Source organism: Chelonoidis abingdonii, chromosome 25 (genome assembly GCF_003597395.2).
Source record: "Chelonoidis abingdonii isolate Lonesome George chromosome 25, CheloAbing_2.0, whole genome shotgun sequence".
Lineage (NCBI taxonomy): Eukaryota > Metazoa > Chordata > Testudines > Testudinidae > Chelonoidis > Chelonoidis abingdonii.
In genome coordinates this window covers 6,078,814-6,091,654 of record NC_133793.1, presented here as the reverse complement: position 1 = coordinate 6,091,654, position 12,841 = coordinate 6,078,814, and the positions used below count along the sequence as shown (strand labels likewise).

The window sequence follows — 12,841 nt, the reverse complement described above, 5'->3', positions numbered from 1 at the left end:
GGGTATGTTTGTGAAGGCACATTTGTGAAGTTTGCATGGGAGCAAATGCACATGTGTGCACGGTCACGTGATTGTGTGTGTGTGTGTGTATATTTGTGTGTGTCCATGTGCGTGCGAGCTGGTTTGGTTGCTGGGACGGTTGTTTGGACACGGATGAATGTGGATGCAGACCACCGGCTGCAGTTGATTTGCTGTTCTCTCCATGGCTCCTCTGTAAAGAGGTGCAAACAGTGGTTCCCAGCCCAGCACATGGAGCCTGCGAAGGTTTTAATCTTTCAATTCCCTGTTAATGTTGATTAAAAATCTGAGTGGCAGCAGCTGGGGGGTGACCGCAGGCTGCCCTTGACCTGGGCTTTGCGGCCGTCCTGGGACGTGGACCTGGGACGCCTGTGGCCCTCTCTCTCTTTCCATGGGGGACACACCCCGGGCTGGACTTGGGTGTGAGACCGGCCACTGGAAGAGAGGCAGACTGGGTAGCCAGGTGTACCCTGGGACACAGACATGGCTGGACTGGCACACGCTGGGACCGGCTGCTATTCCTCCTGCATGGTGGTGCTTTAGCAGGGCTCCCAAAGCCCTTCCCCTTCCCAGCTGCGGGTCGGCACCATTAACCCCCTTTTACAGGTGGGGGAACAGAGGCACAGAGCCATTCAGCAACGTACCCCAGCGAGTCACAGCAGGGAGGGACTAGAACCCAGGACTTCTAGATTCCACTCCCCCATTGTAACCTCTTCCTCTGGATGGAGCCACCCCGAACTCCGGGAGGGCAGGGGAAGGGGCCTGTCTGCATCTCCAGGCTATGGGGAAGGTGCGCATTGGAAGAGGGGGGCACGTAATGACTTGCAGCCCTTTCCAGGAGGGCCACATGTCCCTGTCCCCAGGGTGGTGTGTGAGCGGAGCCGGGCCCCAGGGCCGGATGCCAGCCCCTGTTCACCGTTGCTCTGTCCCCTTCCCCTCTCTACAGAAATGGACGAGTCGTCGTACTTTGTGATTGGGGCCATCCTGTACCGCACGCTGGGTCTCATCTTACCTCCTCCCAGGTGGGTGGCTGGCTGGGGCATGGAGGCAGTAACCAGGGTTTCCGAATGGGGCCCCAAGTTGCTCGTTACATTGAAATGCAGCCATCGGGGCGGGGAGGAGACAAGGCTGAGCCCTGCATGGGGGCGATCCACAGCCATGTGCTCTGATCTGTGACCCTGCTGCAGTTATAACTACATGCCCTTAGCGTGTGTGGGGAGGGGGGAGGAACTGAGCACTGGGCAGATCTGGTTCCTGGATTCAGGATCAAGTGTGGGTAACGGAGAGAGTGGACCCTATTGGGGCTGGGAGACCAGGCTGGGGGAGGGGACAAGACAGCACAGATGGCGCCATGTGTGGGCAGAGGTTTCGTTCCTGGAGGAGGGTGGACGCTGGAGGTGCGAAGGGGCAGCAGATGAGAGCAGGCACCTGTCTGGGTTTCTGTAGCTTAGCATCCCCAGGCAACGCCTCCCCGCAGCCCACGTCTTAGCCTGCTGCTGTACAAGCATAGGCAGGAGAACGGGGTGAGATGCAAGGCGGGGAGCCAGTGCCACTCAAACAAGGGTTTCTCCAACCTGCATCTGCTGTCAGTAGCTGAAAACAGGAGGGAGAAAGGGAGAGAAGCAGCAGGTTTGTGTGGAAAGGGAAAAGTTCAGGTCTGAAATGTGGGACAGCCGAGATGGCTGTGTGAACTCATGGGCACGCGTGTGTGTGTACACCCCCCTATACACACACACACTTCACCCATCCACAAACAAACCTACACCTGTGCACACTCTCCACCCCCGACATACAGAGAGGGGTGATGTATCCACGCACACGTGCATAGTCAAGGGGTCATACATTCATAGCCAATGTCCAGGCACAAGCAAAACCAACCCCAGTTGTGTATATGCAGTGACATGGCGAGAGGATTGGAAAACATGCTTTACAGGGTAGACTCCTGGCCCTTGACCTGTCTGGCCTAACCAAAAGAATGGGAAGGGGCCACTCAGTCGCCGTTGGGCGGTACCTCCGCCAGGAGAAGAAATTTGATAATGGGCCATTCTGTCTAGCAGACAAAGATCGAACAAGGTCCAATGGCTGGAAGCTGAAGCGAGACAAATTCCGACCGGAAAGCAGTGAGGGTAATTAATGACTTACCAGGCTGGTGGTGGATTCTCTGTGCTCGGCAATTTTTAAATCAAACTGGGAAGTTTTTCTTAAACGTGCGTTCTAGATCAAACAGGAATTACATTCGGGGAAGTTCCAGGGCTGGAGTTATGCCAGAGGTCAGATCCCTTCACTGTTTATCATTTATATACACCGTGTTAAGGGGATGCACACTCAGATCATACAACGTAGTGCATGAGCAAAGACAGTCCTGCAGCGCTGTGTGCACACACATGCTCTCATGCACACACGTGCAACACGCCTGTGACCAACAGCAGGACGTACCAGCACCCAGAGAGCCCTGTCCTGTCACCTGTAATGTCCTGGCTCCAGCATGTTCCCTCATCTCCACAGGAGCCCCTTGGCCGTCACATCCCGAGTGCTCACCGTGACCGTGCGCCCGCCGACCAAGCCCACGGAGCCCCTGATCTCAGTGGAGCTATCCCACATGCTCAATGTAAGTGCTGTGCATTTCGAGGGGGGTCTCAGACGTCCACTGGGCCCCATCGTGAGGGCAGAGAAATGTTCACCCGTCACCCACCCCTGCACACCCTGCTATTGCGGGCCCCTGCTCCATCCCCAGCCTTCCTGCTGTCCCAGTCCTGTGTGCCCATCCTTCCTCACAGCCGTGCAAGTGCCGTGCCATCCAAACCCATACCCCTTGCTATGCCAGTCCTCAGTGCCCCTCAGTCCCCACCCACAGAGGCTGGCTTGACATTGGGCGTGTGGGGCTCAGCTCGGAGCTGCTGCCGCTTCCCCTGGCTGGGGGCTGCGGGGGACGTTTCCATGGCCACGTGTTACCAGTCTGCCTGGCTTCAGTGCTGCAGAGACACCAGATGCGGCCCCTGCTGGTGTCCTCCCTTATGCCACTTTCTAGGGGCCCATGCTGTGGCGGGCAGGTAGTCATGAGGCTAACGGGGGCAGCAGGCCGTGCTCAGATCAGAAAGCATCTGTCACGGAGTCACCGGGCAATGCTCTGGAACTGCTCCCCACAAAGCCAGTCAGGACTTTGGGGAGCCTCCTCTCCCTTGGAGCAGACTTGTTCAGGGCAAGAAGCTCACACGGCTTCACCTCCTGGGTCTCTCCTTGGAGCATTCAGCATCCTCTGCCCCTCCGTGGGCTTCCCACAGCGAGCCCACCCAGGCGGGGTCCTGGGGAAGCCACAGGGTTCTGCACCCCCACTTTGCAGTCAGACGTGACTCTCAGCCAGCAAAACAGAGGTTTATTCGATGACAGGAACAGGGTCTAAAACAGAGCTTGTAGATACAGCGAACCAGACCCCTCGGCCGGGTCCATTCTGGGGGGCAGTGAGCCAGACCCCTAGGTCTGCACTTCACTCCTTATCCCCAGGTAGCTCCAGACTAACCTCCCTCCAGCCCCTCCTCTCTGCTCAGCTCCTTTTTCGGGCCAGGAGGTCACCTGATCCCTTTGTCTCCAACACCTGCAGTTGGCAACTTTGCAGAGGAGGGGCCCAGGCCATCAGTTGCTAGGAGACAGAGTGCCAGGCATTAGGTGCACTGGCCCTTTGCTCTGCCAGATACTTAAGAACTGCCTAGGGGACACTGAGGCACCAACACAGTGTTCAGAGAAAACATTAGGAACAGTCCCAGTTCGTCACAGCATCTCCTGCCCACCATGGCCGAAGCCAGAGAGGGGGGTGAGAGCGGGGGTGAGGAGAGAAGGAGCGTCCCGGTCCCTGTTCCAGGTGTCCGCTAACCCAGTTCTGTTTGTCTTCAGGGCACCTCACACCCGCAGTGCGTCACCTGGGACTACTCCAAAGCGTGAGTGCAGCTCTGGGCCTGGCGTGTCTCTTGGGGGGCTCCGTGGATGGTGGTGAGGCCTCAAAGAGGGGGGCTGGCTCTGTGCCGGGGAGGAGAGCCTGCCGCTCGCTGGAGCCAGAGCTGGGGCCTATGGAGCAGGTGCACTGGGCCCGGTGTGCTACCCTCCTCATCCCTGGCCTGCCCCACAGCAGCACCCTCTGCCTGGAGACAGGAGCGTGCCCACCCTTGCAGCCAGCAGGGGATGGAGAGCAGAAGCACAGGCTGTTCCTTCCCCTCCAGCCGCTGCCAGCTGGGCTGTATGCCAGCCTGCCCTGGGCTCTGTCAGGGTGACCCCTGGGGTTTGCTAGCCCCTTGCTTCCCATGGTGCAGCTCCTCTGCTCTCCAGCCTCTGGCAGGCACGTGCACCAGGACCTGGCCCTGGTCCCCTGCAGGGTCTGGAGCTGGCACCCACCTGCCTTTCCTGGGTAGCTGAGGGCTCTGTGCCAGAGGCCGGGCTCTCTGCAGGGTGTTCACTACACGCTGTCCTCCCGCCGCAGAGTGTGGGAGATGGATGCACCTCTGGGGTGGTGAGAGCCACCCGCCTCCCCTCCCTGCAGTGTCAGCTGGGCCGTGGAACAGCTGGTGACATGGAGAGGGCAGATGCCCAGCCTCCCTGCCGCTGCTGCAAACCTTCCCTGATCCCCCTGCGCCACACATTGCCCAGGCCCCCAGCCACCCCATGGGCACTGCCCACCCACCCGTCTTGGCTGCAGGGCCCCATGCAAAGAGGCAGGTTGACCGGGTGAGAGGGGTCGTGGGTGAGCCGGGCGAGCCTGTGGTTTCTTGGCAGGGAGAGAGGAGAGTGAGAAGGGGACCCCGACACCCCCACACTTGGAGGGTTAACTGGGTGTAAATGCCTCCGCTGCTCTGATACTTTCCCCGCCGCAGCCTCATTAGTGTTCGGGGAGGGGACTGGCTGTTGGCTGGAGGGAGCCAGCGAGCCAGATGGGGGGGTCCTGTGTGGTGCTATCCGCTCCCCTGAGCTGAAAGCTCCCATTATCCCAGGCAGAGCCCCAAGCCAAGGTCCCCATCTCGTTATCCCTGGCGCATGGGTTATTACACAGCAAGGAGAGATCTAATGGGCTCCTCTCCCCGCCCCGGCTGGGCGGTCACGTCCACATATCAAGAGCCAGGAGACCAGAACGAGGCCAAGCCCCCTGTGGCCGTGGGTTAATTTTGCTAATACCGGTATTGATTAGCACCCGCTTGAAGCCAGAGATTGATGCCTGCAGCTTGCCAGACGCAGGTTGTTAGCAATGGGCTGGAGCAGAGAGCCAGGGCCGTGCAGCGCTCGGGCGGGAGAGAGATAAAGTGGGGCAGATTGCTGTGGTGTGGGGGAGGCAGTGGCCTCCAGTGGTCCTAGCCATGTGCTCTGACAGCAGTGCTGCCTGGGCTGGGGGCCAGTAGGGCCGTGCCAAGGGGTGGGAGGTGCTCTTGGCCTTAGCACCTCGTTATTATCTGCTCCTTTCTGTCCCTATTGTGGGGGGAGTTCGGTGGCCTGCATGGCAGGGGGTCGGACGGGACGATCCTGGGGGTCCCTTCTGGCCTTGCAAACTCCGGATCTAGCCAAGCGCAGCCTCCTGGCCCTGCAGCCTCCCTTCGGGTTGCCAGAGCAACTTCGCTGTAGCTCTGTCAGCTGTGGCACGTCGCAGCAGCCACGGCTCGTGCTCCCCCACCTTCCGTGATGTACAGTCCCACTCCAGCTGCCCCCCGTGGACAGGCCATGTCGGCAGTGACGCTCCGACACCCCTCACACACCTCTGAGGCTGCTGCCGGGGCCCTGAGGGCATGCAGCGGCTCAGGGGTGGGTGACAGAGCCTTCCCTCTCTGGGTTACTTGTTCCCGTGCAGCCCTTCTGGGGAGGGACTCGAGATGGGCCAGAGGCTGGACTTGACCAAAATCTAGGGCTGAGCTTTCGGTTCCGGTCTCCCCGGCTCGGAGTTGGCACATGCAGTGCAGCAAAGAGGGCAGGGCACAGCCAGTTCTTGGGGACGCAGACCTGGGGCCTGATCCATTGACACCCTGGGTAAGTGGCTCCTGCCTCTTGGCATTGGGAGCCGCAGACAGAACCACCGCCATCCCAAGGAGTGGGTATCGCTGGCATCTCTGAAGTGATGGGCCAGGACCTTTGCTAATGAGCACCCAGGAAGGGCTCTCCAATGCCCAGAGTGGGTAGCTGCCAATACCTTGACGTGGCCAGGGGGCTGGGCCGTCCGTGGGGTGGGAGCTTTGGTACCAGCTCAGAAAGCCCAGAACCTGCCCTAGCTGCCGGGAGATCCCACAGCTCCGGCTGCCTGCACTGCCGTCCGCAAGTAGTAACGAGGGGCCCATTGCCGCAGGCTTCCAGGTGGGGATACCTGGCTGGAGGAGGATAAAATCTTCCCCAGCCATTGTCATGGTAGTGCTTGGCACCTGGGTGCCACTTAACCCAGCAGCCCTGGGTAGCTCTGTGCCTTTATTTTACCCCAGCTGAATTCAGCTTCCCCAGCCCCAAACCACAGTGAACCCTCCGTTACCATGTGGCTGTGCCTTGCTGAGGCGTGAGGGGCAGTCAGGCCCAGTGCCTGTCTGTGGTGCCTGCTGTCACAGAGCTTGGTCCTCGGAGGGGCTGGGCACCCGCCATGTCAGTAGAAGTGAATGGGCACTGCGGTCACCTGGCACCTCTGCAAATGCCAGCTGTGGGTTCTGGGAGTGGGTGAGCCTGGGGGCTCCAGCCCTGGGCATGGTGGGGTATGGCTCAGAGTGCCCCTCACTGCTGGCTTTGCATGCCCAGATGCAGGGCTTCGCACACCCGCCTGACACATGGGCCCGTGGGCCCTTGGTGTCCTGTGGTTCAAAGCTGATGCTATTGCACGTTTCTGCCTGGGCACCAAGGCGTGGCCTGGTCACCAGGAGACCCTGTGCAATGGCCCCTCCAGGCAGAATAGTGCTTGCAGGAAGGTGGGTACATTCAAAATGTATCTGCCAGAAACAGCCCCACCCTCAATAGCGCCAGCGCTCCTGAACCTGCGACTGGCCCCGGCAGCACGTGCAAGACAGGAACGTGAGTAGGGTGGGCAGACTCCTCGGCCCAGAGAGCTGGGAAAGGCCTGGTACAGCTGGCTCCATTCCCTCCCATTTCCTTTCCAAACAGGAGAGCAAGGTCAGCAGGCAGGGAAGAGAGGGGGGTGAAGGGGCATCTCCTGGTCCAGCTGGCTGCCTTGGTGGCTGGCTAACTCCAGCGCAGGGTGCCCCACCCCTTGCAGTTCCACGGGAGGGCAATGCCAGCTGTGCCATCGGCTAAGGCAGTGGTTCCCAAACTGGTGTTCGTGAAATGTTACAGGGGGTTCTCGGAAGAAAATTCCCTAATGGCAGACAGAGCTGTCCTAGGGACCCCGGGCAGCCGGGGGCCAGCAGCTTGGAGCCCCTGGACTTCCAAGAGCTAAGCAGATCAAAGCAAGCATCTCTATCACACTGAGGAGAATTAAACTTCAAGACTCCTTATAAGAAATGAAAAGAGAGGTGGATATATTTTGTTGTTTTTAAAATTAAATAGGCAGCTAGTCTTGTTTTTAAAATTGTTATGAAGAGCAAGTTTGAGCTTTGTTGTAACGTGTGTTGTTTGCCTGGACTGCTCAAGACCTGAATACCTGTGTAGGAGGAACTCTTTGAGTTGGCTTCTTAAATGCCTTCATGCTGTTTCACATCTGATACTCCTTGGAGAAACCTAGGAGCCTTGTCTTATAACAGGCTTATTCAAAGCGAAACAAGCTACGAAAGTGAGATCTTGGAAGAGTGTTGCCATTTTCATAATGCAACAAAAATACTGTAATGAGAAATAATAATTAATAATAAATAGTGTGTAATAAGCATGTCATGAAAACAAATTTTATATTTCCAAGATCACTGCGTTTCTCATTTATACTCAGGTAAAGGAGAAGATCCCTAGAAATAATCATTTTTAGGAGGGAGTTTGCGAGACTTGTCATTTTAGTGAAAGGGATTCACAGGTTGTTAAAGTTTGGGAACCACTGGGCTAAGGTAACCAGAATGAGTGAGCGTTGCTCAGGCCACAGTTGGGTTTTCCAGGGGTGAACTCTGGGCTGATCTGGGGTGGAGGGGTGTCCCCGGTTGGCTGGGAGTGGCAGCTTCACACACCTTTGTGTGGCCTGGCACACAATCAGCCACGTGTCCGTGAGCCCGCGTGTGCAGGGAATGGTGCCCTGGATCACACACGTGCGCAGCCTCGCAGGTGTGCTGTTCCGTGTGCAGTTGCTGTAATGCCTTGTTGCACGGGTGCTCCCTGTCCTGGGCTGTATCACTCAGGGCTCAGTGGCCTGGATCCTGGCCTGGCTCATTTAATTCCCCTCGGTTCTCGTCAGCTTTCAGTACAGGTGGGTTGAACAAAAAAGAGGCCAAAGCCAGGTGGGGTGGTGGAGAGTCCATGGATGAGAGCTGGCTCTGACCCCTCACTAGCCTCCATCCACCCTTCCTGGGACCGGGCTCCCCTCCCTTCCTCGCTGGAGTTTAACCCCCGACCCCAGCCAGCAGCCGGAGCCATGAGATTAAATCAGGCCTATGTACAGTGTTTAGCCCCCCAGGGATCAGTGTCTGGGGGAGGGAGAGCAGGGGGCGATGGAGCTGAGCTGGCTTTCGACAGTGCAGCCTGGGGCAAGGAGAGGGGGAGGGCAGGGTTCTGCCCCAGCATCTGGGTCACGCGCTAAAGCAGCCGCCCAGACCCTGCCCTGGCACTGCTCAGACCCTCCCCCCAGACCCAATGCAGCCGTTGGGTGGGCAGCGCCAGCAAAGGGTTAAGTCGGCACGGAAGCCAAGGGGCTGGGGGCGCTCTGTGTTTGATCATTTTAAATCACTCTCTCTCCTGCTCTCCCATTCCATTAATCAGGGATGCTGGCTCTGGAAACTGGGACACCGAGAGCTGCCAAACGCTGGAGACCCTCCCGGCTCACACCAAATGCCTGTGCAGCTACCTGTCCACCTATGCTGTGCTCGCCCAGCTGCCCAAGGAACTGGTAGGTGGCACCAGCCCAGCGCCCTCCAGTTTCCCTTCTTGTCTTTGGCTGTCGTTGGGCCCGAGCCGAATGGGAACCGGTGGCAGGAGCAAGGTGGAATTGCGGGGCAGGGAACGCTAGTTGGAGGGGGCCTGATCGTGGGGGTGGTCCCAAGGTGTCACGGGACAGGGCCACGCTGGGAGGTGGGACCCAGCGCTGATCTCTGGGGTTCTGTAACAATAACCCCTCCCTGCTTGGAGAGCGCGGGTGAGACATGGACAAACTCCACCAGCCATCTCCACCCCAGTGGGCTTTTTGATGTTGCAGGGGGGCCGGGGGTGCTATCTGCCTGGGCCTGGGGAGGCTCTGGTGACAGCTGATGCTCTGGCTGGAGATGGGGTGAGATGGGGGGTCCCGAGTTCCTCATGACAGGTTGGAATTGTGCATGAGGGAAGAGCTTGGGAAGGAGTCAGCTGCTGCTTGTGCTGGGCTCCCGAGATCCCCCCTCCCCATCTCTCTGCCTCTCCTCCACTGACACTTTCCTATTCTCCTCTCCTCTCCCCCTGCTGCTCTCACATTCCCCAGCTCTGGCTCTCTTCCTGTGCCAGGAGCTGGTGGAGAATCTGGGACTGAGCTTGGTGTTCCTTGCAGGCCCCCGCCTGTCCCCAGCCCGTGCTGCTTGATCCTGTTCTGAGAGCGATGGGCCCAAGCTGTGTGGCACCCAGGAACCCATTGGTGGGTGCGGCACCCACAAAGTGCACCTGCTGCTGCTCAGCCTCCCCCCAGGGCTATGGGTATGGGGGTTGTGGGTGCATTCTGGCCCTGTCTTCTCCTGGAGTAATGGGTAAATGGTAGCAGGGGCAGGGCATTGTGTCGCTGCCCTCCCTGAGGTTATGGGTACAGGATGGGGGGGCATTGTGTCCCTGTCCTCCCTGGGGTTATGGGTAGAGGGTAGGGGGCAGGGCATTGTTTCCCTGTCCCCCCCAGGGTTATGGGTACAGGGTAGGGGGCAGGGCATTGTTTCCCTGTCCCCCCCAGGGTTATGGGTAGAAGGTAGGGGGCAGGGCATTGTGTCCCTGACCTCCCCTGGGTTATGGGTACGGGGTGGGGGGCAGGGCATTGTGTCCTTGTCCTCCACAGGATTATAGGTACAGTACGGGGGCAGGGCATTGTGTCCTGACCTCCCCTGGGTTATGGGTACAGAAATGGCAGGGCATTGATGTCCCTGTCCTCCCCTGGGTTATGGGTACGGGGCGGGGCAGGGGCATTGTGTCCCTGTCCTTCCCGGGGTTATAGGTACAGTACGGGGGGCAGGGCATTGTGTCCCGACCTCCCTGGGGTTATTGGTATAGAATGGGGGGGCAGGGCATTGTGTCCCTGACCTCCCCTGGGTGATGGGTACGGGGCGGAGGGCAGGGCATTGTGTCCCTGTCCTCCCCGGGGTTATAGGTATAGGTGAGGGGGCAGTCATTGTGTCCCAGTCCTTCCCGGGGTTATATGGTATAGGGTGGGGGGAGGGCATTGTGTCCTGTCCTCCGGGGTTATAGGATAAGGTGGGGGGCAGGGCATTGTTCCCTGTCCCCCCAGGATTATGGTAGAGGTAGGGGCAGGGCATGTGTCCCTGACCTCCCCTGGGTTATGGTATGGATGGGGGGCAGGGCATTGTGTCTTGTCCTCCACAGGTTATAGGTCAGTACGGGGGGCAGGGCATTGTGTCCCTGACCTCCCCTGGGGTTATGGGTACAGAATGGGGGGGCGGGGCATTGTGTCCCTGTCCTCCCCGGGTTATAGGTATGGGGTGGGGGCAGGGCATTGTGTCCCTGACCTCCCCTGGGTTATGGGTATGGGCGGAGGGCAGGGCATTGTTTCCCGTCCCCCCCAGGTTATGGGACACGGCGAGGGGCAGGGCTTTGTGTCCCTGACCTCCCCTGGGTTATGGGTACAGAGTCCTGCTTGGCTCTGCGCCGATGGCTTTGCCCACCTAGGGCCAGGTGCTGTCTCTCAAGCTGAGGCCCTGAATGTTGGTCTCTCCTTTGCCGTCTGAGTGTGAGCTGGCACAGAGGGCGAGCCCAGGGGTGGGGCAGGACACTGGGGCACTGGAATTCACGCCAAGGGGCATTGCCCTGTCGCGGTGGTGAGGGCCGTAGCGAGAGGGGGCCAGCTATGGTGAAGGGGTCCCAGCCCGGCTGCCTGGAGATTTCCCATCATGCAAACCGGCCTCCTCCTCCCATGAATAGACCCCCCCCCCGGCACAGGGGCGGCTGTGCAGTGAGTGGGAAGTGCCCCACTTCTTCCCTCCCCCCCCCCCCCGGCCTCTCGGTCACCCCTCGGAGCCCCCCCCCTCCCCCGCACTGCAGTGTGTGCTGAGATCAGTGCTCTGCAGCAGTCACGGGCAGGCTGCCTGGTGGGATTTATAAGGCTCATTAGCAGATCTTCCAGGCAGCAAGGCAGGAGGAGGGAAGGGGTAGGAGGGGATGTGAAAGGAGCCATCTTGCCTCATGTCTGGGAGTCCTGCCCCCCGCGCCAGCACTCATAATAGAGGGGGGGTTATTTTCCCTAACAGGGCGTTCTCCCTCCCCCTAGAAGCCAAGCGCCACCCAGCTCCCTGTGACCGTGCCAGGCCATTGGTATTCTGGGAGCGTGCCCGGGTGGCAGGACGACGGAGAGGCACCCCCAGGAACGTGCCTTGGCAACCCAGAGGCTGCGGTCAAGCCCCCACCCCCACCCCACTCCCGAAAACCCTAGCACGCAGGCCAGTGGGCCCCTGGGGTGGGGGGAGGGAAGAGAGGCCTGGTGCCAGGGGGCCTTGGGCTCTGCCCCACTCACTGAGGGTGGAGTTTTTGAGGTGTGTGATGGAGCACGTTGGGATTTCCGGGGATTGGGGTGGGGAGGGAGCAGCCTCCGGGGTCCCAGGGTCACTGGCTGTGCATGTGAGTGATACAGCCCTGGGGCAGCACTGAGACAATGGCAGCAACAAACCCATCCTTCTCCCCTCCCTCCATTGCCCCCCACTGGCCAGCGCCACCCCCTGTGGCTCGGGGGAGCGCCCTCCTTCCAGCTGCTGAGCCCCCCCCCACCCCGTTTTCAGCACCTCTCTCCTCTCGAGCAGGCCATGGACCCCTCTGGCATTCCCTCCGTCCCGCTCATGATCGGCTGTGCCGTCTCCTGTATGGCCCTGCTGACCCTGCTGGTGGTCTACGCCACCTTCTGGAGGTAGGTCAGCCCCATCCCCGGACTCACCTTCTCCCTTGCTCCCTTTGGCACCAGCCCAGAGGCCAGGGCATCGTTCTTCCTCGCCAGCTGGGTGGCTGGGGGGAACGGTTGGCAGCTTTTTGTTCGATGGATGCCAGCTGAGCTGGGGGCACCGGAGCAGTGTCAGTCTCTGAGCTCACTTCAAGGTTTTCTACAGTGGCCGAGTCAGCCATAACCTGCCGGGACGTGGATCCAAACACCACCAGGGGCATCCTGGGGGTGGAGCAAGGCCCAGAGATGGGTGCTAGCAAGGACCAGGGCCATGCTCCTCGAGTGGGGCCCTGGACAGCTGGCGAGTCCCAGGCTGTTGGCTCCTCTTTGCTCCCCGCGTGCACAGTGGGAGAGAGGCCGCGCTGGCAGGAAGGCATGTGCAGCAGGAGGGGAAGAGGCCAGGGTTGGGCAGCCAGGAAGCGTGTGCCGAGAGCAGTGGGAGGAAGAGAAGTCGGGAGTGGGGAGGAAACAGGCGATAGCTTAGCCACTGCGTGATTGACTGTATTGTCCCAGGAAAAGAACAAAGCTCTTAGAGCATTAAAGACAATGGTGCGCATGGTAGTGCCCTGCTGAGGCTGCTATCCTCGTGCTGCCACAAGCACAAGGCACAGACAGGAGGGC

At 59.7% G+C, this 12,841-nt stretch overlaps 1 protein-coding gene across 6 annotated transcripts in view; it reads left to right on the top strand.

Annotated features, from left to right (window-relative positions):
• Positions 1-12,841, top strand: part of ADGRB2 (adhesion G protein-coupled receptor B2) — a 168,825-nt gene that overhangs the window by 135,042 nt on the left and 20,942 nt on the right. For all 6 annotated transcript variants that reach the window (XM_075060782.1, XM_032802675.2, XM_032802674.2 and 3 more), the window contains 5 exons: positions 965-1,040; positions 2,524-2,626; positions 3,907-3,950; positions 8,872-8,998; positions 12,087-12,190. In XM_075060782.1, the coding sequence (XP_074916883.1) occupies positions 965-1,040; positions 2,524-2,626; positions 3,907-3,950; positions 8,872-8,998; positions 12,087-12,190 (454 nt within the window). The remainder of the gene's footprint in view (positions 1-964; positions 1,041-2,523; positions 2,627-3,906; positions 3,951-8,871; positions 8,999-12,086; positions 12,191-12,841) is intronic.